Source organism: Xenopus tropicalis, chromosome 2 (genome assembly GCF_000004195.4).
Source record: "Xenopus tropicalis strain Nigerian chromosome 2, UCB_Xtro_10.0, whole genome shotgun sequence".
NCBI lineage: Eukaryota > Metazoa > Chordata > Amphibia > Anura > Pipidae > Xenopus > Xenopus tropicalis.
In genome coordinates this window covers 145,279,661-145,305,170 of record NC_030678.2, presented here as the reverse complement: position 1 = coordinate 145,305,170, position 25,510 = coordinate 145,279,661, and the positions used below count along the sequence as shown (strand labels likewise).

The window sequence follows — 25,510 nt, the reverse complement described above, 5'->3', positions numbered from 1 at the left end:
ACACAAAACTGATTGATTATCTATCACTTCTAAAGCGATTATATCACAAAAGGGACTGATTTGTTCCTGAATTCAGTTTTTTACTGTGACCACCCTTTTCCTTTGGATTGCTTAAGAATAAAAAGATCCCTATTACTGCTGCCAGAAGGCCACTTAAGTAATGAAATGCTGAGAGCTGCTTTTTTGTGGCACAATAACAACAAGGACAAGTCCATTTGCCTAGAACACTGAATTCTGGTTCCATTGCTGATCCACCGCACTCACATATTAAAGGTGATTTCTACCCTTCTCTCTGGATAATAAAAGAAAATGCAAGACCAGTGGGAAGAAAATCAGTTTTGCACATATACACATACATTGGGCATCAGGGAGAACATCCATGTGGCTCTTATTACTGCTTGCCTACTCCCCAGAAGCCTTTGTCCCTGCAACCTCTGTTGTTAAGCCTCTGAGTGACGCTTATTTTGACATCAACAGAGCAAGTAGCATGGCAGGAACTCAATTTTTTGCAAAAATAAAATACTTCTGTGGAGAATGTATGTATGTATGTATGTGTATCTTTATTTATAAAGCGCTACTTATATATCCAGCGCTGTACAGTAGAATGCATTAATACAAACAGGGGTTTATTAAGATAATAATAGATAAACACAAAGTATAACAATAAATACAGATAAGTACAGTTGCAACAATTTAAGAGTCAAAGACACAAGAGGATGGAGGTCCCTGCCCCGTAGAGCTTACAATCTATATAATATGTGGATATTTTAATTGATATTTAGATGAGAACAAAAGAAAACAAAACATGTACAGGGTAGATATCATACCCCACAGGCTCATAAGTCATGCTCTATGTAGCGATTTCCCTTTATCTGAGAGATCTGAATGAAAATGATGGATGAATTGGGAATAAGGAGACATTCCTGGCATTCTGGCTAGAGTGGTTATGTATCAGGTATTTGCACCATGCCTGTCCATCAGCTCCCGGCATTTAATATGAATGGGAGCTTTTACCAAGTTCTCGTATCACGTTGCTTGATAGGATTTGGACAGCATTATGCCGGAACTTTGCTGCATGCGGACTTGCCTGCTTGTCTTTCATCTTATTCTAATTGCCTTGAGAATTATTTAAATATATAATCGGCCTGTAAATCCTTTAACCATATTAAAAAATGCTAAATAGAGCATAGTGAAATGAAGCCAAACCATCACTGCGCTCACACATGGTGGATAAAGTAGTTGTTTTGTGGCTCTACTAGAATTACAATATTATTGTTTCAATGCTGTGCTGTTCTCTACCTCAACCTCTGCTACTCTGAAGTCAAATGTAACCATGTAGGATGGAATGTGAAATCTCCTCTGACCGAGGCACTTACACGCTAAATATGTGAGCAAAGTGCACTGGAGGGGGACCTTCCCACTAGACAAATACAGTGAGTGTTTAAATAAATCCCTTCTCCGTATCAGTTCTATTTAAGTTCACCTATTGAACACTCATTAGTCTGATATGATGAAATACAGCTTGGCACCTCCCAAACCTAGTGATTTTGCAGAACCTCTCCCCTCCCAAAGGCAATTTGTATGGAAGCATTTGTATAAAATGCAATTAACACAAAAGCTCAGCTAGAAATATCTGACGTCCAGCAGGATTTTAAAAGACCAGATGTGCTTTACATCTCTCCATGTGACCCCAAACAAACATTTTTGTTACCAAGCAAAAACAATATTTTCAATTTGATTCTAATCGGTGTTTGTGTTTAGCTGCTCTAAGCAATCAACCACATTCTGGTGGTACTTTCATATTATTTGTTAAATGAATGTATGCAAATCATTGATAAATGGGAAAAAAAAATACTAGGAATACTTCTGATCTTTAATATATCTGGGGCAAATATTGAAATGCTAAAAGTCTCTATGGATTCCACAGTTCCATAATTTCTAAATCTGCCCTGGTATTTGGAAAACTCTGACTTACTTTGGCAATCAAGAGAATATAAGAGTAATCCTTACATTTCATCTGCTAAATAATACTGTCATTCATATACTGTATGCTTTTCTCTCAATGGAAATCACATATTATCAGCACAGAATAATTCACAGAGATTTGGTAATAACAGTAGGAAAGTGCTTGACAGATGGATGTGAGCTACCCAAAAGCCTGGCAAAACAGATGGGTCCTCAGACAATATTTAAATAGGTCCAGCAACGGCGCTTCTCAGATTTTACTAGTCCCAAAAGAGTATTAGCAAACCCAGGCACCAAAACTAATCCCAGTCATTTAAGTCAGGAGTCTAGGTGTAAAAACAAAATCCTTAGCTCCCTCCACTGAAAAAACACTATTAAAAGGACATTTTCTACAGGGTTGTCAGCATCAAATCAGCATGGCCTTTAAACAAAACTTTAAAATAAAGTGTGGAAAAAGAAGGATTGATGGGTTTCAAAAGATCTTTAAAATGTCAAAGTCTGCTATAGGTACAACACGGAGAACAATAAAATGCAACGTTTTCAGTGCTCTCTTCAAATATGTAGGGTTATTTTGGCACAGGGTATTGCACAACCTTCTTTGGAAAGGTTAGAAATCTGTTGAGTAAAACTAAGTTACATTTGTGAGCAATACATTTCCAATAGATCTGGTTCCCCATGTGCAAAGAGCCAATGACTTTTATAGAAATAAGCCAACAACCCAGGTCCTTGAGATCTTCAAAAGTCGACTGTGATTCCTATGCTAAAATAACTCCTTTTATTGATACTCATGGCAGCTTGAAAGCAAAACTAATTAGCACATACTGGTATGGGATTCGTTATCCAGAAAGCTGTTATCCAGAAAGCTGCAAATTACACTATTACCACCTCCATATCATGATCAAAAAAATTGTTTTTAAAATGGATTTCCTTTTTTGTGTAATAATAAAACAGTAGCTTGAATTTGAGCCTAACTATGCTGTGTAAATTCCTATTGTTGGCAATAGGGATTCTACCTTAACCTGACGATTTAGCCCTAAATGCAGATTTTGCACAGGCACCGTTGTCAAAATCTTTTGTCCCAGCGCTCAACGAGACAACCAATATCCGAAGCTTCTGCAATATCGGTTGTCTTGCCGATTTGCTATACATGCACCGAATATCTCATATGATAATATTGGTGCATGTATGGCCAGCTTTATGGACCTTATTTTAGCCACGAGGTTCATAAATGTATTTATTCTGGATAAACTTTTCACTTTGTAAGCCTTTTGGACTGGACTGTTTAATAATTGTTCTAGTGAATAATCCCGAGAATCCATGAACCGCTCACATGTATACTACAAAGTAAATAAACTTCATAAATTAAACAAAAGCAATACATTTACCCAAGGAGAATTTTTTGACCAAAGCAAAAAGGGTGGCCTTCCAGAGAAGAATGTTTTTCATATATATATAGGATACACATTTGTGAGATGCAGATAGTTTCCCAACCATTCTTGAACTTATGAGTAACTTAGCCTTTGAGATCACAAGATCTATCTGTAATGTGGTTAGTAATGCTTTGGCTGGAATAAAACCATTTAAAAACCGCAAAAAAAGTTGACACTGTTGAATGGAAAAACTTACCTCTAAATTAAATTAAATTAAATCAAATCAGATGCGCCAAAAGATCTGTTTTTGGCTGCATTATTAACAAAAACATGATGGTCATTATTTAAGAAATTCTAAATAGTTCAGCTTAAATATAAATAAATAAAAGACAATTCAACCCAGAAATTCATTTATTTAGTTTGAAATACCATTCCATTTTCTCAAGTGTCAAAGCTACAATTTTTTAAAATGAATAACTATGAAACAGCCCTAAACTTGAAACTTTCTAAGGTTCAATTAATGTTTAGGCCAGCTCAGTGCTAGCTTCACAGAAACTGATGAAAACCAACACAGAATAAGTAAAGATGGCCATACACTGTCAAACAAGGCACAGTATCCAAGTGCCAAAGGGATGGGTATCATACGAGTGACCATGCACTGCATGGCTGCTTTTCTATTGTTCTGCTTATTTGATTATTATTTATTGTGCCTTATTAGTACTTGCATGGCCAGCTGGATAGCACTTAATTTAGCCACAAACGTGGGTGTCCAAAATTTACTTAAAAGAAACCTTCACCCCCAAACAATGTAGGTCTTTATAAAAACATATCACATAAACCAGCTCATATGTAAAATCCTGCCTCTAAATAAACCATTTTCATAAAAACATACTTTTTTGTAGTATGTGCCATTGGGAAACCCTAAATAAAAACTGCCATTTTAGTACTAAGGGCCGCCTCCTGGGATCATACAATTCACGATACACACAAACAAACCAAGGACACTCATATGTCAGATCACATCAGCCAATTAATGGACAGGAAGTTCTGTTTTTACTTCCTGTTTCAGCAACATTATTTCCTGTCAGGTGATCTCTGAGGAAGCACAAAGACTATCACAAAATAATCTCTGAAAGTAAAAGATATAAAAGGGCAATATTTACTGATATATATTTTAATTTGGTAAGATTAATTCATAGGCCACTTAATATGATCTAAACTATCTGCTGGTTAAGAATTCATTTTGGTGGTATTTTTCCTTTAACTCCCTGAAGAGACCACATGCCACTTGGCCAAACTACCAAAGGATCTACTACCCCAGTGTTTTTATCAATCAACTGAAGCCATAGGCAATAATATGCCTGTATGAATATCAGTCTGTGTGACAAACCTGCGAGAAAATAAGGATGGGTATTTTTGTATGTTTATGTACAAAAGATCCCATTAAGTAAAGAAAAAGAAATTCGGGCTTTTGGTAGCTTACAAGGGCTAAGGTACAGCTATACTGACAATGCAATATGGAATTTGTATTCAGTGCAGGCAATTGCTGAAAAATTTCTGTATTTTTAGAGCAACAGCAGCTTGAGAATGCAGCCTTACTCTTGAAGGAGCACTGAAAGATGGGTTGCTTGTGCTCTGTAGAGTCCAGACTATATTTCTAGCTGTAGCTCCCAAACGTGTCAACCTCAGTGCACTGGATGCTGGGGGGGGGGCACTTCTACATAAGACAGCAGTTCTGAAGCAGTGGAGTCTTAGAATATAATATAAAAAACTTTAATATCTATAATTACATCTGTCAACCACTTAGACTGCAAGTTAACTGGGCAGGGACCTTCTTTCTCTCTTCTCTTTTAACATTTAGCAATGAAGTTGAATGTAACTGTATTTTTTTTTTTTTTGTTATTGACACGTTTGTTTTATTAATATATTGTTCTGCTGTACAGTCCTGCATCTCCAAGTAGCACAATAGAAGTGAAAATATATACACACACATATCTATATTTATATACGACAGGACACATATATCTATATACAACAGGAATTGAATTAATTCTGATGTATATGAAGAATTTACCAGTAAAGAGCACACTTTAAATCAAGCTGCATGCAACGGTCTTGAACCCAAACTTTCCTTGAGGCAAAACACCCACATGTATTTAGCTCCCCTTTAATTAAAGTTTTGTTGCAGAGTTTGGAAAGGCACATGATACAATGTAACAATATGAACATCTGAAACAAATGTCTCTTAACCAGCCTTGCCTTGGTAAACTTGGTAAAGGGGAAGCTAAAGTTTAGACACTAGGTCATACAATGTTCCAAGTACAATACCACAGGGTTAGTCAAAGGTACATCTTACTGGCGTCTGGAATTCATGTTCTACACATGATCGAGCATTTCTGAAAATAAATGGGTTAAACCCACAAGCTCATTCACTCCTTTTTCTCTTTTTGTCTAAGCTGCATTTTAATTTTCATTTTATCAGAGTGGAATGTAGCCTGTTCTTTGTGTTCTTTAATTAAATGTTAAACTGGAGTTGGAGAGAAATTTAATCAGGCGAGACTGGTTCCAGCGAGACTTCAGTGCACATCCATATGTCTTACATTTATCTGCAGGGAAAGAATCTGCCACTTAAAGCCTTCTATTCCTTAAAACCCACTGGTGGGTGTATAATGGACAATGGATTCAATATTTAGTGGATGGACAAGACAAGTGCTAGGAATGCTATTTTAGGGGCTTTATGCTTAATGATAACAAGTACAAATAAAAGTTCACTTTGCTGATTTGACAAAACGTACAGACTTTCCTTTCAAATTTGTCTTAGGGGCAGATATATTCAGAAATAAGCAAACACTTCTACTAAGCAAAGAGACCTTTGCTCAGACAGCCCTTCCAAAACCCACAAAACCAAACCAATCTCCACCTCGAAAGGCCCTGCTCCCCCCTCCATACCTGAGCAGAAAATAGTCTGCACAATATGGTTAGTGGAAAGGGGCTTATGTTTGCTAGAAAAGTTTACTTTTACTTCCCTTCTTATACGGGAAACCAGAAGGCCTTCCTAAAGTTTTACTTTTTAATGATTTATCAAAAATTTCTGAACTGCCAGGAATAGTTTCCTTGTTTTTAACAAATGGACAGATTTATCAAAGCTGCTAAATTCCTGAAAATAGCACTGCTCACCAGCGTTAACTATCACCAATGCAAATCTTTCCTTCCCGCATCTGTGGCAAAATATACCATACAATTACTTTTCCAGCTGGAACAAACCATTCCATCACAGACAATAAATTGTTCATTCTCAATTAATTTCATTACCATTACAGCTCGGCAAACAGCACAGATTATTAATAAATTATTTCATATACTTTACATTAACTTAATTACATTTTATTATCTCTGTTTACAAAATACAAAGGGCCAAAAATAAAAAGTCTGAAATCAAACTAGTCCAAATGTAGAAGTTTTCCTTCAATGCTGCTGTATTACACTAACAAATGAGCATTTTGCCATGTCTGTTGCAGTATTTTGTTGCACACTTTTGACTTCAGTTTTAAAGTTACAAAGATATGTTATGTAATGGTGCGATAGAACCTGAGAAACGATCCTTCCTGCACTTGCAGTGTTGGGGCAAACATTAGGTTCAGTTTTCTTCCAGATACAATGTTAATTTTAGCAAAGATTACAGCTGGGTCTTCATATATTATTTACTGCAACTAAATGTCTCTAATGAAATAAAATAGTTTGGAGCACCATTCTGTGGTATAAATATGAATGTACTGGTGTCTCAGTGCTTTGTTTAATGTCAAGTCCCATTCATGTGAGTGGGTTGGGCATGTATGATCAATATGCACTGTCAGTGTTATTTCCCCTTGATCTTCCTATGCTGCCAAAAATGAAGAACATAAAATAATATCACCGCTAATGCTTATTTGTGGCTTTATTTGAATTTATTACTTAGAATCTTTCTGTTAATTTAGAGGTCTGAATTTTTTGTGCTAAAACCACCCTTGGTGATATATAAATCTGATTAGGACCCCTTAGATTATGATACAATATATACTTCTCAGAATCTTTCATATGTTCTGTAATAGGCAAGGGCACACAAAATGGGTTATACTCATTCCTTCTGTAATAGCAGAAAGCAGTGAGCAAAGTTAGAAGTGGCCAGTAATATGCAAATCCACACATTTAGAAACAGCACCCACATAATCTGTACACAGAGATAGCATATGTGTATCTATATATCTATATATAAATATATATATGTGTCTGTAGATATATAGGTATTGATAGTATGCATCTGTGCTTGATCTATGCATGATAGTGTGCATCTGTGCCTTTCCAACTAGGTGGCAGTCTTTGTAATTGTCTATTTTGGTCTTAAATAATATTTTTATAGGAGGTCAACATATGTTAGAAAATCTTAGAATCTTAGAAACAGATAAGAAATTCACAGTGAGTATCTACTTATGTTGGGTGTACTAATTCACCATAATCCCTATAACACTGTAAGGAAAGAATAGAATAGTGTTGTGCTAAGCTAAAGATTAGAATGATAAGGTCCCTGCAAAGATGGTGCTGGGGGCAAATAAGAGCTGTACTGAGAGACTGAAATGTCAGCTATAAAATTTTATTAGGTAATTATACAGAACAAGGACAAAAGTTTACACATGATTTGGTTTATTCCCTGAGCTTTGTAATTATTGTAATTTATTGTAAGGTCTTGTTTCACCTGTTCCCAAATCTGTTTTCTCACCGGCAGGTTTACAGGGATTCATCCCAAAAAACAGAGAGACCATGCATTTCTGCAGCTTTCAGATTACAGTCGTGGGATAGTCAGTAAGTGAAATGTCATACCATAGCCCTGTGGGACACATCTGTACTGAGCAGAAACCACAAACCAAAATCTGAAATAATCTCTGTGTGAAACATCAACAGCACAATTCATTCTATACCACAACTGTTCAAAAAATGTCTGAAAAAGATATAGGATTGTGCTGTTTAAGCCATGGATGAATGAGGAAAAAAATGCTTTTGTAAAACCTTCATTGTCTAAAATAGATAATTAGATTATATAATATAATACAGGCATGTGCCTATAATTACAAAAGCCTGCAGATCTATTCAATAAGGTAAGCCAATTATTTCCAGAGTTAAGGTGGTCCTTGGATTGGCCCAAACTGATGGCCACACCATTTGATAAGTGACAGAGGGTCTCTCAGATATTCATCAGACAAACATCCCATAAAGATTGTCGTACATGTACCAACAATATTGTTTGAAATTATGTTTTGTACAATTATCGGAAGGTGGCCTGCCGATCCCAGCTGATATCTATGTGCTATGGTATTGGTTGGTTATGGGATCAGGCACATTTATGTCGGCCAGTTCATGGTACATCTTCAGATTAGGAAGTGAATAGAAGCCACACCAAGGAAGTTTAATCTGACATATTGAGGTTTACGGACTGGTGGTGATGCAGACCCTTTGTTGCCCACCCTTAGCAATGCGTTCTCAATTCCACATCACACCTGCATTAAATTTGAACGTGGTCCAACCACTTGTCACCTATTACCAGTTGCCATGTCTGCCCTCCATCCTGCATATTAGACAACCCTACAGACAGCTCTGGTCTCAGTGCTACCACATAGAATAACTGATAAAGAAACCATTCCATTGCTATTCTTCTGTTGCTTTCCTCCTAGTATAAGGCAGCACATTACTTAATAGACAATAACATACAGTTAGTATGAAACAAGCTACTATTCCAATGTACTGTATGCATCTGACTGCACAGGATGTAGTTTACACTGCACTGCAATCAAATGTTTGGATTTTTACAATACTAAACTCAGTCACGACTGTAGTAGATTTATCAATGAATACCAATTCAGTCACACTGAAAGCTTCTTTTAAATCATTTCCTGCTACTTTAGAAGCTGACAAGCTCTAATCATGATCAGATCTTGGGCAGTAAATCTGATAGTGGCTTTGCTTGCAGTCATGGTGATAGCAATCGGAGCTTGTCAGAACATGAATTAGTAATCAGCAAAGATCTAGAACGATCACTCCAAATAGATTCCCTTCTAGTTTGGATACAATAAATCTTAAGATGGCTGTACACATTCAGATTTTTACATCATACGACGAACGTTCGAATAAGGATTGTACTTTTCAATGCAACAATCAAAAACTAACATTTATAATTAAATTATAGGATTAAAGTCAGAAAAACAACAAAATGGATGACGTTCTGGCTATTAATTGACAGACGACAACTGTATGAAAATGATGTGCCGGAAATAATAGTAATGTTTATCAGGCAATGTTTATACGTGCAATACACGATTATCATTATTGGTGCGTGTATGGCCAGCTTTAAATTCTGGGTTTTCTCCTTTCACAAATTCTGTCAATGTACTCAGAGCTGTCTTTAGGATGGTTGCAGAGGCAAAGGCCCTGGCCAAACTCTATGTGGGGCAGTGCAGATCAGTAATTCCATATAGTGGGTAAATAATGAAGGTCCACAATACACCACAAGTTTTTTTGGCAGTAGAAGTGAGCCATAACCTTTGAGCCAATTACAAGAGACATAAAAATTCACAGTTTCTGCCATTTTGAAGCCTCCACCTAGATTACACCTCTAAATTATAGTTCAGGAGCACCTACAGCCAAAAAGTGAGAATACCAAAAGTGCTCCACCAACGAGGCTTCTCAAGTATCACCTGCTTAGCAAAAAGTACTCTGATCCTGCTCTTCCTCAAGGTAACTAGCTCCACTGAATGTATTATTGTGCTTCCCTATAGTGCAGTATGGCCTGGGTGGGGGGACTATACATTTAGCTGCAACCCCTGCATGAAAGTTTCTTACCTAACCTGGCCTTAAAATATTAAACAGAACACAAACAGATGCACAGGGCACATAGCACAAAATAAAATCTTTATAAAAAAGTCACCAGCTATAGATATATACTGTGTATAACTTGGGTTTTTGCAGGTTTTTTTTTACAGGACAAATAGAAACACATGTAGGCCTGATGAAGGACTAAAATCTTGACTACAAAACAATAGTCTGTGCAGTGTGATGTTTACTGATATAGGCTTAACATTAATGACAGTGATTGCATTTCCGCACAGTGATTACAGTTATGGTAATGCAGTGATCACAACCACAGTGATCACAGTCTGTGATTTTCTTCTTTAGGAAAACAGACATTGTGTCTTGCCTGTAAATTAATTACAGTTTCTCAAATGTATTGGGCCATGAATCCAATACACCAGATTATCTCAGGTCTGACTGTCACATAGAAAGGCCCATGCAGCTTTTGGACAAGAAGCGGTCCCTAAATATAATTTACAGCTCTGCAACTTGACCACTGGCCTCCCACAGGATAGTCCTGTTCTAAACTTTGGGCAGATGTGACGTTACAATTTATTATCTAGGGTCCAGAATGTGATCATTATTACCTGCAACTTCCTGCTGACAATGGCTTCACCTACACCTTACATGTTGGCTACATGGTTTGCCATCTGTACTGTAGTGTAGGAAATTCTGGATCTGTAACTTACAAACACTTTCCTGATATAACTGCTGCAAGAAACCATTAGGTTGAGCACTGATATAAAACATGTGTAGCTGGTGGATAATATATTTACACATCCATTCTTAATAATTATATTTTTTATTAAATTATGTAAAAATTAGGAGTTAGTACAGACTTACGCAATGTAACCTGCAATGATAGTGGGTGGTATTTACACACAAAATGCAAAAAGTCAAGATAAACTATGCTCTACATAAATATTTGATTTTTTTGCTGTACCATTATGAGAATTTCAGGGCATCCAGCCAAACAACTGGAATGGCAGCAAGTAAAGAGGCGACTCTTTATTTCCTTTTAGTTAACCAACGGAAATATTCCGCCACAGCTGATATAAGCCTTGATCCGCCAGGATCACAGGATTATCTGTCAGAACAGACATCTAACTTACCATATATGCCCAGATGTTTCATAAGCCCCAACATATTCTGCAGAACATATAGATAATAAGTGTGTACACATCAAACACACAGCATATATACTAACTATATGTCAGTATGTAAATATTGTGCAAATTGGCTAACCATAGGGATGGTCTAATAGCAATGTCCTTTTGTTTGAGCCTGTTTACTATTATGTCAGATATCCCTATACTCCACACACTCTTGCTAAATTTAAAAAAAAAATACTGAATTGTAAAAAAATGAATCTTTAATTGCAGGATATCCTGTACAAGGTTTCGGGGGAAACAATACTTCACACTGAAAGTTTATTAACTGCCTTTAACAAAGTAAAAAAAGAGAGAATTCTCTATAAAATTCTCCCAAATCATCCATAAGTAAACAATGTTGGCACTCATTTTTGAAAATCATTAAAGAATTTTCCTATGACAGCACAGTTTGGATCTGACAATGAGGATCAGAGAGTTACAATAGACCATCACTTTGATCTACCATGTGTTAGACCATCCAATGCATCCCAAATATTCTGCAAGGAAAACCAGTACTATAGTGGTAACAACAAAAACCTTCTGTCAGTATTGTCCCAGGAGAAACAAACTTGTCTCATCATAATGCTCAGGGAAAATCTTGCATGCTTTATATGGCCTCAAGTACAGAAACATATCAGAGAACGATCATCCAACATCTTTTTCTAGCATTCCTTAAATGTAGGGTTTGATGCTTTTTCTCTTTTTTTAGCCAGCAGACAAAAGAAGAGCACACAGGGCACTCATTTGTCATGCTGTATAGATGGAAGCATCCTTTATCATTTGCCCCCTATAGATAAGTGACTAAGCAGCGCTGTGGATGGGTGAATACACACAGACTCCTTGTGTGTTTATAATTACTACGTAGGTTCCAGGCGCAGCTGCCGAAAATTACAGACTCCATTAGAACATCCTTCTGCTGATGAGCCAAGGTGAGGAGAGACATGTGCGGCCAAGTCCATTCCAGAACACGTTTCCATTCCCTGCTTTCCATTGCCCCTCACCCAATATATCCAGCCCTGCCTTGTCATCCTGTTACATAATTTCAAATGAAACCAATTTTTATTAAGTTTATTATAATGCTATCTTAATATGAATGAGTTGGATGTTTCCACGATTGTTAGGTAAGCTACTATACAACCTCCACTAAGCATCACTTCCCTGCAACAGCACAGCTTTCTCTTGTGCTTCCTATACACCCACTTCCACTCCACACAACATATAAGGCTAAATCTCCTTTCTATATATATTCCAGCCAACACACAGCATATGGCATCTCCCAAAGTAAGCTGTGTATACTCTGGCAGCTTACAGACTGTCAAAGTGTAGACAGCTCCTTTCAAATAATCATTCTTGAAAATTGACTTTCTATTTCCTCTGCCTCTTGTGCAAGTACATGGATGCCTACAAAAGCATTGTACTAGTGTTTCTAGCATGAGATCTTGCAGCCAAAGTGTTAAACATGACATTTGTGTTTACAAACAGAGGAGCATGGCAGCATGGCATCCTGCAGGAGAGCCAACAGAGAGGGGAGACACAGCCAGCAGAGGGCTTCAAGCGGAGTTGTGTTAATGTCTATGGAACATAAAGAGGCACATGAGGAAGCTGTGCAGGATGCTACACTAACACTATCATAAGGGTCCATTTCATTCAGAAGACTGCAAAATGAATATGGATCTCTAAATATAAAACTGTGATATCTGTTAAAACCTGAGTGCACAGCCGAAACAGTGAAAAAAACAAATACACACAGAAAAGAGATCAAAGGCATGCCTGACCTGCAGCTGCATTTCCCAGCAACCCCTAAAAGGAAGCTATCCAAGGGTACTCTTATTTGTAGTTCTTTAACTGTGTGAATTAAAGGAGAATGAAAAGAAAAGAATTCAGCTCGTAGAGGTTGTATAGGTGAAAGGAACTTGTAAAGTGATGCTGTTCAGAATGCACTGCCTGTATTTCAACATGCTCAATACCAAGGAATAAAGCAGCATTGGTTATTTAGAATAATACATGGTAACTCACCCAAGATCATGGTTTTTATCCTGTGGGGTCCGGCAAACAGGAACAGGAAAGATTCCCTTGAATGTTGCAAGGAGATGCAGCTCTGCCTTTTCCCAAAGCCTTCCCTTACAGATGGTCCCGGAGCCCTCTGGTCTGTTCGTCAGGCAGATGGAAAAGCCCCTTCACCAGCACAGAGAAGGGAGAGGAAACGTTAGGGCTCTGACAGACTGTGCGACAGGCTAGGGGGGTGGAGGAGGATCGCAATGAAACGATTTGTGGATTTCTGAGGGAAGAGGGGTCAGGAAAGGAAGAATAATGCCCTTAATATAATCCTAAGGGTTCATGCCAGGGTCCAGTGGTGTAGATAAGCATAATCCTTAAGGGCATTAGAGATCCCAGAGAGAAATATCCTGCGCTCTGTTTCTGTATAATTGAGGCAACTGCAGGAGTCGGGCAAACTAAAGACTTTTCAGACACTCAGAAGCCAACTCCTCGCTCCTTTCCTGCTCACAAGCGACTGTTATGGCAAAATTCCAGAAAAGGTTCACCCCTGCACCCCACCCACTTGTTAGGAGAAAGAAGCAAACTCCCTATAGTGAGCAGGAGAGGAACAGTGTCTGGGACACACACCCAGCACCTCTCCTATTCCCTCTGTGCCAGGTGAGGGGTTGGGCTGGTCTCACCTGAAGCGTCCCATTGGCCTAGCAATTTTGCCAAAGGGGGGTAAGGGTGGGGACCATGGAAGCAATACATTTAACTCCTTCTTCCTCCCCTGGCACCACACATCTGGGATTCTGGTCTGTCTGTATTTTGTACTGAAAGCATGCCAGCAAAGGCAATAAATATATATATTTATCTAAAGAGGAATAAGTGCATGATTTAATATTAGGTACTACTTTGGTGACATAAAAACACTTTTATGTTTAGATATTTTTATGAGTCTACAGAACCCTATTTGTGTCTGCTATGGATGCTGGGAATTATAGTTCAGAAATAAGATGGGATTTAAACTGCCCATAGCCTAGTACTACTAGCCTAGAAATATGAGTTTACAGAGCATGGTTGCATCTTTGGCTGTTCTTTATTTAATAACTCGTTGGATTTACCCTAATCCTGCTCATGTACCATGGCCCCTGTATCTCCAGTTAGTGCCCTGATTGTCTTTTGCTTCAGTCCACAATGATGCTGCTTCTGTCTGTCATGTAAGAGCCCAATCCCACACCAAGGGATCTCAAAAGCAGGGTTGCAAAAAAAACCAACTGTTTGGAGCTATGTATTTGAATTCTTATGTTATATTTAATTAACCTCTCCTCCTCAAAACCGGTGTCAGTCCTACAATAGTGCCCCTTTGTCTTACAACCTTCCTACCACTATAAAATACCCAAATTGATCAATAATATAGGTGTATTGTGGCATATAGCACAACTGGATTACCAACTAGTATCCACATTAGCCATTAATAGTTTTCCAGCACCCATGCCACCTACTCCAGTGTCTGTCATAACCTACCTAATGACCTTCCTATGGCCTCACTGCATCCACCCATACACCCACCCCCTACACTGACCTCACTGCATCTACCCATACACCCACCCCCTACACTGACCTCACTGCATCTACCCATACACCCACCCCCTACACTGACCTCACTGCATCTACTCATATACCCACCCCCTACACTGACCTCACTGCATCTACCCATATACCCACCCCCTCACTGACCTCACTCCAACTGCCCTTACTACCCCCATACAGTGCCCTTACTGCACCTGCTCATTCACTGCCCTTACTACCCCCAACAGTGCCCTTACTACAGCTAACCCTGCACTGCCCTTACTACCCCCATACAGTGCCCTTACTGCTGCTAACCCTGCACTGCCCTTACTACCCCCATACAGTGCCCTTATTGTACCTACCCATACACTCCCCTCCTACACGGTGTACCCAATGTACTGCCCTTACTACCCCCATACAGTGCCCTTACTGCTGCTAACCCTGCACTGCCCTTACTACCCCCATACAGTGCCCTTATTGTACCTACCCATACACTCCCCTCCTACACGGTGTACCCAATGTACTGCCCTTACTACCCCCATACAGTGCCCTTATTTTACCTACCCCTCCTACACGGTGTACCCAATGTACTGCCCTTACTACCCCCATACAGTGCCCTTACTGCTGCTAACCCTGCACTGCCCTTACTACCCCCATACAGTGCCCTTATTGTACCTACCCATACACTCCCCTCCTACACGGTGTACCCAATGTACTGCCCTTACTACCCCCATACAGTGCCCTTATTTTACCTACCCCTCCTACACGGTGTACCCAATGTACTGCCCTTACTACCCCCATACAGTGCCCTTATTGTACCTACCCATACACTCCCCTCCTACACGGTGTACCCAATGTACTGCCCTTACTACCCCCATACAGTGCCCTTATTTTACCTACCCCTCCTACACGGTATACCCAATGTACTGCCCTTACTAGACAGTCTACACCCTTACACTGCTGCTCTTACTGCACCTACTCACGCACTGACCTCGCACACGAATCCATCTAATGATTCCCAGCAAGAGGTCCCTAAGCCAAAGTCAGGCTGCAGCTCTGCAGTGCTGTGTAATTGCAACTCAGGGCATCCCCCCCACACAACCTGCTCTGGGAGATGTAGTTCTACCGCTGCAAGAGTTCCGGGTGAGATGGTCCCTCCATAAACTTCCTGATTCTCAAGCACTACATCCACTTTTATACAGTAAGAGAACGGCGGCACCCAGAGAAACGTGTGCCAGTTACCCAGTAAGCACGTCCGAGCTAGCCCGTCCAACTGCCCCATAGATCCCATCCCACTGCCCCCATACATCCCATTCCCATACCGCTGTCCCCCCGTGTCCCTCCGCTGTGCGCCGCCTCTCTCCCCCACTCAGCCAGTGCAGCAGAGCCCCCTCCCCCCTGAGTCAGTGACAAGTGCCCAGAATACTAAACGCTCTCCGTGCTGAGCGGGGATTCTCCTTGCTGTGGCCCGTCAGCTGCTTGCAGGGAGCGGGGGGGGGGGGGGAGACGGGGATGGTTGTTCGTTGTCCTAATTCTCAGCGGCACTGGATGGGGATGTGATGCGGGGCTTTGCTTATCTATCTTATTCTCTCTTCCCAAACCGAGTTCCATCGAAGTTGATTTCGGCCCCCTCCGGCCGGACCCATCCTTCTCCCGCCCCGATGAGGTGTTGCCTCAGTCCTCCCAGTCTGCTGCCCCTAACGCCTCGCATCTATTGCTTTTTATTTTCTGCTAATATTCATTTCCCTTACGCTTCCCAGCTATTTTTGGCGAGTATATTACACTCCTACCTATGCTGTCTTCGCACTTCTCTCTTCTATATTTAACCTCACTTTCTGCTTTCATCACATATCATCCATTTTTGTGCAGTTACCTCCCCCCTTTTTCACTGTATTCCCTCCATTGGCTTCCTCCACTGCACCTCCACAGTAACCACAACCTTGAAGGGCCCTAGGTCAGGGACTGGTATCCAGAGAAAACTCTGGGGGGCCCTTCATGTGTCCCTAGCATGCATTTACTCATTACAACTATCTTTCCCTATTTTGCTATAGCAAATCTTCCTGCACCCCATGATCTGCTTTAGATTCTGTCACTGTCCCACTTACTTTTTAAAGTGGGTTAGAGTTCAGACTTTTAATTGGATTTAACATTGCAGCCTCATGAGAGACAGTTATTTGCGTAGCCTGCTAATTGCTGATAATTTGTTTTCTGATTAAGTAAAAGATGCCTTGTTGGAACATCCCAACCAATTTCAGATTAATTTAGTTTTCTCAGAGCTGCGGGCAGTTAATGTATGAGAAGCTTCAGTCTTGAGCCTTCGCAGCACCAGAACAGTGGATCACAACTTTAGATTGTGGCGGGCTGGGCAGCATTTTCATTGCCCTTTATGTATGACTTGAGATCCCATGTTGGTGCAACCACACCAGTGATCCTCTGCTGAGACATTTGTGTATGCTACTAGCAGCAGGCGGGCATCGAAGTAGCCCACCTCCATTTATATACCAGATCTCTAGCCAGGGGTGCCCGATAGCTTGTGTAGATTTTAGCATGGACTATGTCCATTCTCCAACTGCTTCTCTTCTGCTGGCCAAACGTAGTATAATGTAGCCAGCATGATCTACAGTTCAGGGCTTATTATGACCCCTCTTCATGTGAAAGATATACACTGTAAAATATTCTTCACTGTCAAACCATTAGCATCATGCCATTGCCTGTCATGGGAAGTCCTGATGGCAGATGCTCTACATATTGTTTTGATAAGGGAATTATTCATGATTTTATTATAATGGTGTATTATGTTGATCCAGGGTAAATTCCTTTTTACGGTTTAGAAATTTTTCCCATGTTAAGAAATGATTGCAAGTTCTCCTGTGGTCCCTTACCCTGGATCAGAAATATCAGGGATGTTCTGTAAATGGCTGAAAGTGATGGACTGGTTCCCAAACTATGTCATTAAATCTGGCCATAAACATTCAAATTTTAATTGTCTGATGACAAATGTTCGCATATCAATCATACATTTGAATGCAATAATCTAAAACTAACATTCAGATTGAAATTGTAGTATTAAAGTCCTTAAAATAGCAAACCTGCCAATGTTTTGGCCATTAATGATTGGCAGACAATAATTGTACAAAAGTAATGTCCTGGAAATACATTGTAGGTCACCCATGAATCTATACATGCACAGATATTATCGTTATCCATCAAATTTTCAATTGACTAATTGATCAGTTTTCCATGATCAGAAAAGTGCCAGGACAATAATTCTGAGCCCTCACATGGTCTGAAAACCGTACAAAACATTGTATTGCTAGCTTAAACAATAATATCCATACTTTTAGTTAAAGGAAATGCCTAGCTATTTCTTCAATGGGAGAATTTAGCGAGCCCCCAAGCTATTTGCACGTGTCTCCTAGCTTCTTCTTCTTTCTCCTTAAGGGAGGTGCAGAGTTCAGGTGGGGTTTAACAGGAAAGAGAACTCTGGCCCCAGAGGCACTTGCCCTTTACAAGATTGCAGGCAAAGAAGGATGAACTTTTAGAGAAGCTTAAGCCGATGTCCCTCATATAAACTATAACCACCACCCCCCACTACCTTCGTCATTAGGCCCTGGTGTTTAAAGCCCCGACCATGAGAAAAATGCAGAAATAGTTTGAGTCTGTCTTAATTACTTGAGACTGACTTCCTTGTGACTGCTTTTTAATAAGTCCAGAATGCCTTCCTTTGTGCCTGTCTGCCTTCAAATTAAATGAGCCTGATTTTTCAGTAATTGGGACTTGATTGCAATTTACGGGTGAGCAAAGTGCATCCCTCCTTATGCTTTGTCTCTATGACTCCCAGCAGTGACTCAAAGCATTAGATAACGTTTCGTTAACTTTAATGTATAAACGGTTATATACCAACGCAAGGAACAGCAGCTGTGTGAATAAATACAAGGAAACTAAAATCACAAGATTTTCAATTCTGTCTCTGCAAGCCCCATGTGGTCATGGGCATTTCCCAATCACTGTGGTTTTGCATCTTACATGTTAAACTTAAGGGGGCTATACCATAACATGCCTGATGCATAATTATTAGCTCAATAAAATGTAAAATATATATTCTATAGGAAAATGCCCCCTCCATAAATCACTAATAATTCTGAAGTACACATTTTTGCCATCCCGAAAATGTGTGTTCAGATGCTACGATTTTATCTACACTAGAGAATAATTGAAATAAACCAAGACTCTCTTGCATAAAAAAGGGAAATGACATGCAGTGACAGTCAGAGTCAGAGACAAAGCACTTCAAAATTCTTTGTCGCAACTTAAACAGTCAAGGCAGAGCCTGACATAGGAATAAAAATATCTTCTTCGAATACTGCACATTAGCAAGCTGCCTTTCCTCCTGAGAATGATTCTTTTGAGAAGAGATTCCCTTATGCAGTATCTTAGTAGGGACTGATGCCCATTTATTTCCCCTTGATAGTATTAAAATGTTAGAGTATGATTTATTGTGGGCATAGACTTTTCTTCTCTACATATTTCTCTTTTTTTATAGGACTGAATTGCCTTACATCTTGCCTTTCCTGGGTAAATGCTCCACTAGAAAAGCATAGCAATAGCAGCATTAATTTATAACTGTTAACAGCATTCATGCATGGACAGCTACTGAAAAATCTTTTGCCAAGGCAATTAATAGGGCAGTTCAAACTCCAGTGTAAATGTGGCTCCTGATAAAATAATTATATTGGGTGTGAATGTGGCAGGGACCTTAGATTGTAAGCTCCACTGGGGCAGGGACTGATGTGAATGATAAATAATCTCTGTACAGTGCTGGAGAAATGTCTCAGTGCTATAAAAGTAATAATAAAATCCCTCAGATCCTGTTTTGGGGAATTTTCTTTGGTGCCTTCACAGTGGGTTTTTTCTTCTGTAGTGAAAAGATCTAATTATTTGTGCCTTAGGCCACACGGTCCTTGCAGGTCACAACCCCTGTACCCCATGTTGTTGCTTTCTAGGAGAATCGGATTAGATGCCCTGCTCAATTTGGCTAGTGCTATCCAGTCTGACAGAATTCATACCACAACATGTTTTCTGTCTCTTCTGTGAAAGATCTACAATCTGTGCCCAAAGAACGAAGTGTAAATAACAATTACTGGGCCCACAGCAAAACAGTTCTTGGACCCCCAATCACCAGTTATGCCCTACTTTTCCATGCACCAAACATTAAGCTTTTCAGATCATGAGCAATTACTATATTAAATTACAGATAGAAGGCTGCAGAAAAAATGAAATGCCTCTACAAAAATATACTATGAAACCCCTTTTCATATAAAATAGGATATTTGTTTTTATTTGTAGGTACTAAATGCACATAAACATAAAATGTTAAAAGAAATGCAATCAGTATGCAATTAGTGCAGCCAAACAACTTGCATTAATTAGACATGTCTTTGATTTACCCAGTGATCTGGTAAGCTTACTCCATACTCCTGGGCTCCAGAGCAGCTGTTAGCTTTTTGATCAACTTTGCCTTCAGTCTATTTTGTACCTTCAAAACTGTATTTCATAATTATTTTATACAACAAAATAATATTTGTTTTTAAGATATATTCATCAGACTATGCTATAACTGACATGTATATGTATTCAATTTAACATATCAATACAGCTAGTACAGTTTCAACTTGAATTTAGCTTAACAGTTTGTGTGTGTGTATATATATATATATATATAAACCTACAGTGTAGTTTTGAAATGTAACTTTTGTATTGATTTGCCGTTTCAGGGCTTTTAATGCCAGGAAGCAGAGTATCCTTATAGCCTGTGTGCATTGATCCTTTCAGTCACATAAAGCTAAGCTCTTTCCAGCAACTTGATAGTAATGCAGTATATCACAAGGCAACAGACAAGGCTACAAAAGATTATTCTCATCATTCTCAGCCAAACATATCCTAGCTAACACACAGCAAATGGTGACCTCAAGCAGGTATTTTTGCCCTCGTCACTGCTTCTTGTTCATCAGGCTAGGGTGCTTACTGTTATATAAAATTATGAGTAGTGATAGGTGGATGGGAATTAGCCAATTATATTGCTTATTGCATGCTGGCAGCAGGATTAAATTAAAATAATGATGTCTATGGAGTGAAGTAAAGTGTGTGGAGCCTCTAAACAGACTTGGAGCCATATAAATCCTTTGAAGGGCCACGTCCGGCCCCCAACATCCAGTAGGACTGCCCTGACTTGAAGGAACATGTGCTAAAATACAGGTTTATATGAAGAGAAAAGCAACATGTTTTAATTCTGACATTATTTTTGTGTTATATTTCTTAGAGCAGCCACAAAACCACTAAATATTTACCATTTTTACTATTTATGAATTTCCATATTTTTCTTAGTATTTCTGCTTTTCTGGGGGGGGGGATAGTCACAGGTAGAAGCAAAGTAAAATTGGAGTAGGAAAGATGTTGAAAATGTTGTGAAAAGAAGCTTAAATTCCATTTGCATGAATAAGGCATTTTTTCATTGAACTGAGGTCCCGGGTGCTACTTTTATGAATTCAGAGTACCATTTAGAAATGATACAAGTCTGAGAGAACAACCTATGACAATTTGGTGTAGGTTTTTTTGTTATTATTAACAACATTTTGCTGGAGTGATTGTGAATTTGAGCTAACTTCACTCTTGGTAAAGCAAACCACTCTCCCTGAAGGCTTCTGTTCCACCAGTGCCGGGGTTAATTAAATCTGCTGGTGGCTTTTCCAGTGAGAATCTGCACTGCATATTGATTTTTCTAACCACCGTCCCCTCCCGTAGTTTTGGAGCTGTATTGTAAGAGGCAAAGTCACAAGTACAGCTCGCCTAGCCCCCTGCTGCCTTATACTGGGTAACATTGGCAAGCTGATATCAAGTGATACTATTGCTCACATTGGGAAACAATGGATTTTCAAGAGAAAGCGAGTAAAAGCATCAGGTCAGTGCTGGATTACCAATATAAACCAGGGCTTTAGAGAGCTGTCCTTTGCTAAAGAGAATTGTCTATAGTCATGCTACTGGCAAATGCGATGCCGCCCTCCGCTTGAACAGTATTTTCGAATATGACCCATGTCTGACAGGAAGGCTTTAGGTGTTACCCATTAGACAAATACCAGTGAAAATGTTTTCCTGATAAACTTACTAAAGGATAAGACTGTGCCAAGAACAGGAAACCTGCACTTGGTGACTAAAACAGCCCTCCCGTGCCTGCCTTGTCCTGTTTAGTATCACGGTAAAGAAAACTATACCCCAAAAATGAATACATCACCAACAGATAGTTTATACTATGTTAAGTGACCTATTAAATAATCTTGCCAAACTGAAATATATATATATATATATATCAGTTGTTTGTGTGTACTGTGTTTCCTATGATTCCAGGAGGTGGTATTTTAGGTTTACCCACTGGCACATACTACTAAAAAAAGTATATTTTATTTGAAAATGGTTTATTTAGATGAAGCAGGGTTTTAAATATGAGCTGGTTTATGCAATATATTTTTATATATTTTTTCCCTAGCCCCCTCAAACAATTAACAGACCAGTATACTGTTATTTTTATTTTACATAAATGTTTGCCTAATGCAAATATTAAATATTAAGACTCTTGTAGCATACCATAGGGCTCTTATCATGTTTACAATCCCACTGCAAAAAGCCAGGAGGGGGCATGGCCTGATATGGGGCATGATAACTGGGTTTGTGAACAGCCAAAGCGGGGGTTGGAAAAGGCATCCTTCATGCCAGGTATAATTTATTTGGCTTTTGATAATAATAATGAAATATTTACAATAATGGCATTGCAGTGATAAGGTTGTAATGGAAATGATATATAGATGAAGGTATTGGTAGTTGCTTCCACTGTCAAAAGCAAAGGTGATATGTACAGTATGTAAATAACTTTATTTGCAGTAGCAAATCATCCCTATAAATGTCAAAATTTAGCCGGAAAGCCTTTCCTTTTTTCTGTACCTGACAACCAGGTATTTACCATCTAAATAAACCAATGTAGTGCTGCATTCCTGTATTCTACTGTATGATATATAACCCTAGGCAGTTCAAAGCTTGTTCTTCTGTACACAAAATGGTCTCTATAGAGAAACAATATACCTGCATTTCAGCCATTCCATCATCAAGTTAAACTGCGTCATTCACATCCAAAAACTCTCAGGAATTTAGACACACCGGTGCAGTGTGGTTTTATTAGAAGTTATTAGTTACACCTGTCTGCTCTTGGGCATAGCTTTGTACAGATGGTCATGTGTGGTGAGATATGGCCAAACATTCTATTTTTGCAGAATTAAGAGACTCGCAATCTGTGTATATCACCAACAGATCAAATTTCCATTTGCAGTCAAATGGATTTCATTTAGGATTGGAAGTGTACTGACACAGGTAAACCCTAATGCTACCACCACTCCAAACATAGCAGTAATCGCAGGGTTCTCAAAACATGTATTTATAGGCACAGCTGAAGGAGCCTAAAGGTGACCACACACGTGGCGATCTGACGGCAGATTTTGGTCAGACGCCTTCTATGGCGCCCGATCAAAATCTTTTAACCGGTCCGAACGGCGAGTCGACCGATATCAGCAGCTTCCTGCAATATCGGTCGACTCGCCGACATGCCATACACGCACCGAATATCGTACGAAACGAGGTTTCGTACGATAGTATCGGTGCGTGTATGGCCAGCTTAAAATACATAAAATCATTAGTATGGGGAGTACATACAGGACATGTATCCATCAAAATGAGTTCAGTGTGTCCCGCCTTTCTGGAATGTACAGGATTCTGCCTGTAAGAATGAATCTATGTATTCCCATATCATGCCTCTTTCATTGGCGCTCCTGCTCTGAACTCTAGTGTTTGCCCAGAGGCTGTAATCCAGTACTTCTATTGTTATTATATGTAATTATACACAAAAGGAGTTCTTGCATCCATTAGTAAAAACAACACACACTATTTCAAAGTAATAGAAATGTTTAAACTCACAAAATGCTGCCCTTTTCCAAATTTGTCCTTAAAATAAAAAGTGCCACCAAATTTTTAGTGCGGGCATTGCTTTCAATTGATCATGGGTAATTTCCCTCATTTATAACAGCATGTGTCTCCTATTTAGCCCTGACAGATTAAGCAATTCTGTGCAAAGAATTTGTCATATGCAATGAAGAAAGATCATCACCTCATTTCATTGCCCCCGGCATAGGAAAATGATGTGATTTTTTCCAAATAGATCAAAAAGCACAGCCTACAGCTTCTACTGGTGTGTTTGTGTCGCCATGTTGATACACACACGCATTATGAGGGAAATAGATTGTAAGCTCTGCGGGCTATCCTAACAGACATATACCTGTACGCATGACAAGGGACCTGTATGCCAGAAGAAGAGTGATTTCTTTATCATTTATATCTGGTGACATCTGAATATAATGTGAAAGTGAGGTTGGATTTGCATACTATCCACATTTCTCATTTTTCTTTGTGAATATTCATTAACTGCATCAGAATTTGTTAATTTGTAATTTATTTACTAATACTTTTTATTAATAAATTGCATGCAAACTTCTCAGTGATTCAGGATTCCTTTGCAGGCTTAGATTTAATTGATATGTGTGGGGGCTTTGGCTTTTATTGTTGCATTCTTAGCTGCCAGGGGCCTGTTGTACAACTTGCACACAGGGAGGGAAGACAAGGGTTATGCCTGCAGTATTTCTTCATTGGCGACTGTGGTTTTTGCTGTTCCTGCATCAGCCAAGGTGACCCCTGTGCTGCAGTATTATTAATCCCTTCACTGCTGAGGGAGCTGCATAGCAGGGCCTTATTACAGAGCAATAAGGCAAAAGGGATTTGCAAGGCATAAGTCAGATAAGGGCCATTGCTTGACATTGTGTAAACCTTGATAACTTTTATATGATTAATAGTCTTGTCGGCTTTATCCCTTCTCCCCATTATTTTCACCAAAGATGTGTGTAGTAAAGTAATTTAACCATCCATTTTGATTTAACCTATCATCCGTTCTTATGGAAATTGCACATTTTATCTATTCCATTTTTGTTTGTTATTTGCAGATTGTAATGTTACCCTAAGCTGACAGCAAACCTGAAGCCAAACAGTGATACATAAAATCCATGCCATGCAGACCTGTGTACTAATGGCTCTTTTGGCCAAAACTGGTCATGAGTTCTACAATACTACACTTATTGTTGAAATATATTATATTTTTTAGATTGTAAGTGCTGTTGAGCAGGGCCCTCTCTACTAGCTATGTGCAGGTCAGGAAAAACCCAATCCACACCCAACCCTAACCTACACACAACGCTTACCCACAAATATTGCCATTGTAGGACCTGCTCCCAACTCGTATTCACGTCTTTCCACTCTGTACGCTACTTCTGCTTACACCTTAGGTTCCCAGACAGGGAAACTCGGGAGTAGAAGAAGAGTGTACATTCCCAACCTAAGCCCTCAATGGTCACCCAAATTTTAACCCTAAGCTGCCTGAACTAAAAGTAAACACATGGGTTGAAGGTCAACCCCCACGTCACTGCTCTCTACATCCTGTATGGGTCACTATTT

At 39.3% G+C, this 25,510-nt stretch overlaps 1 protein-coding gene across 5 annotated transcripts in view; it reads right to left on the bottom strand.

Annotated features, from left to right (window-relative positions):
* znf385a (zinc finger protein 385A) overlaps positions 1–25,510 on the bottom strand; it is a 150,755-nt gene that overhangs the window by 88,059 nt on the left and 37,186 nt on the right. For 2 of the 5 annotated variants that reach the window (XM_004911924.4, XM_004911928.4), the window contains exon 2: positions 13,379–13,537. Coding sequence is in view for 1 of the 5 variants with exons in the window: in XM_002935660.5 (XP_002935706.2) it covers positions 13,379–13,388 (10 nt within the window). In the remaining 4 variants the exon portion in view is untranslated. Of the gene's footprint in view, positions 1–13,378; positions 13,994–16,233; positions 16,253–25,510 lie in introns of those variants that run through there. The other 3 variants (XM_004911923.4, XM_002935660.5, XM_004911926.4) reach the window with 2 other exon arrangements.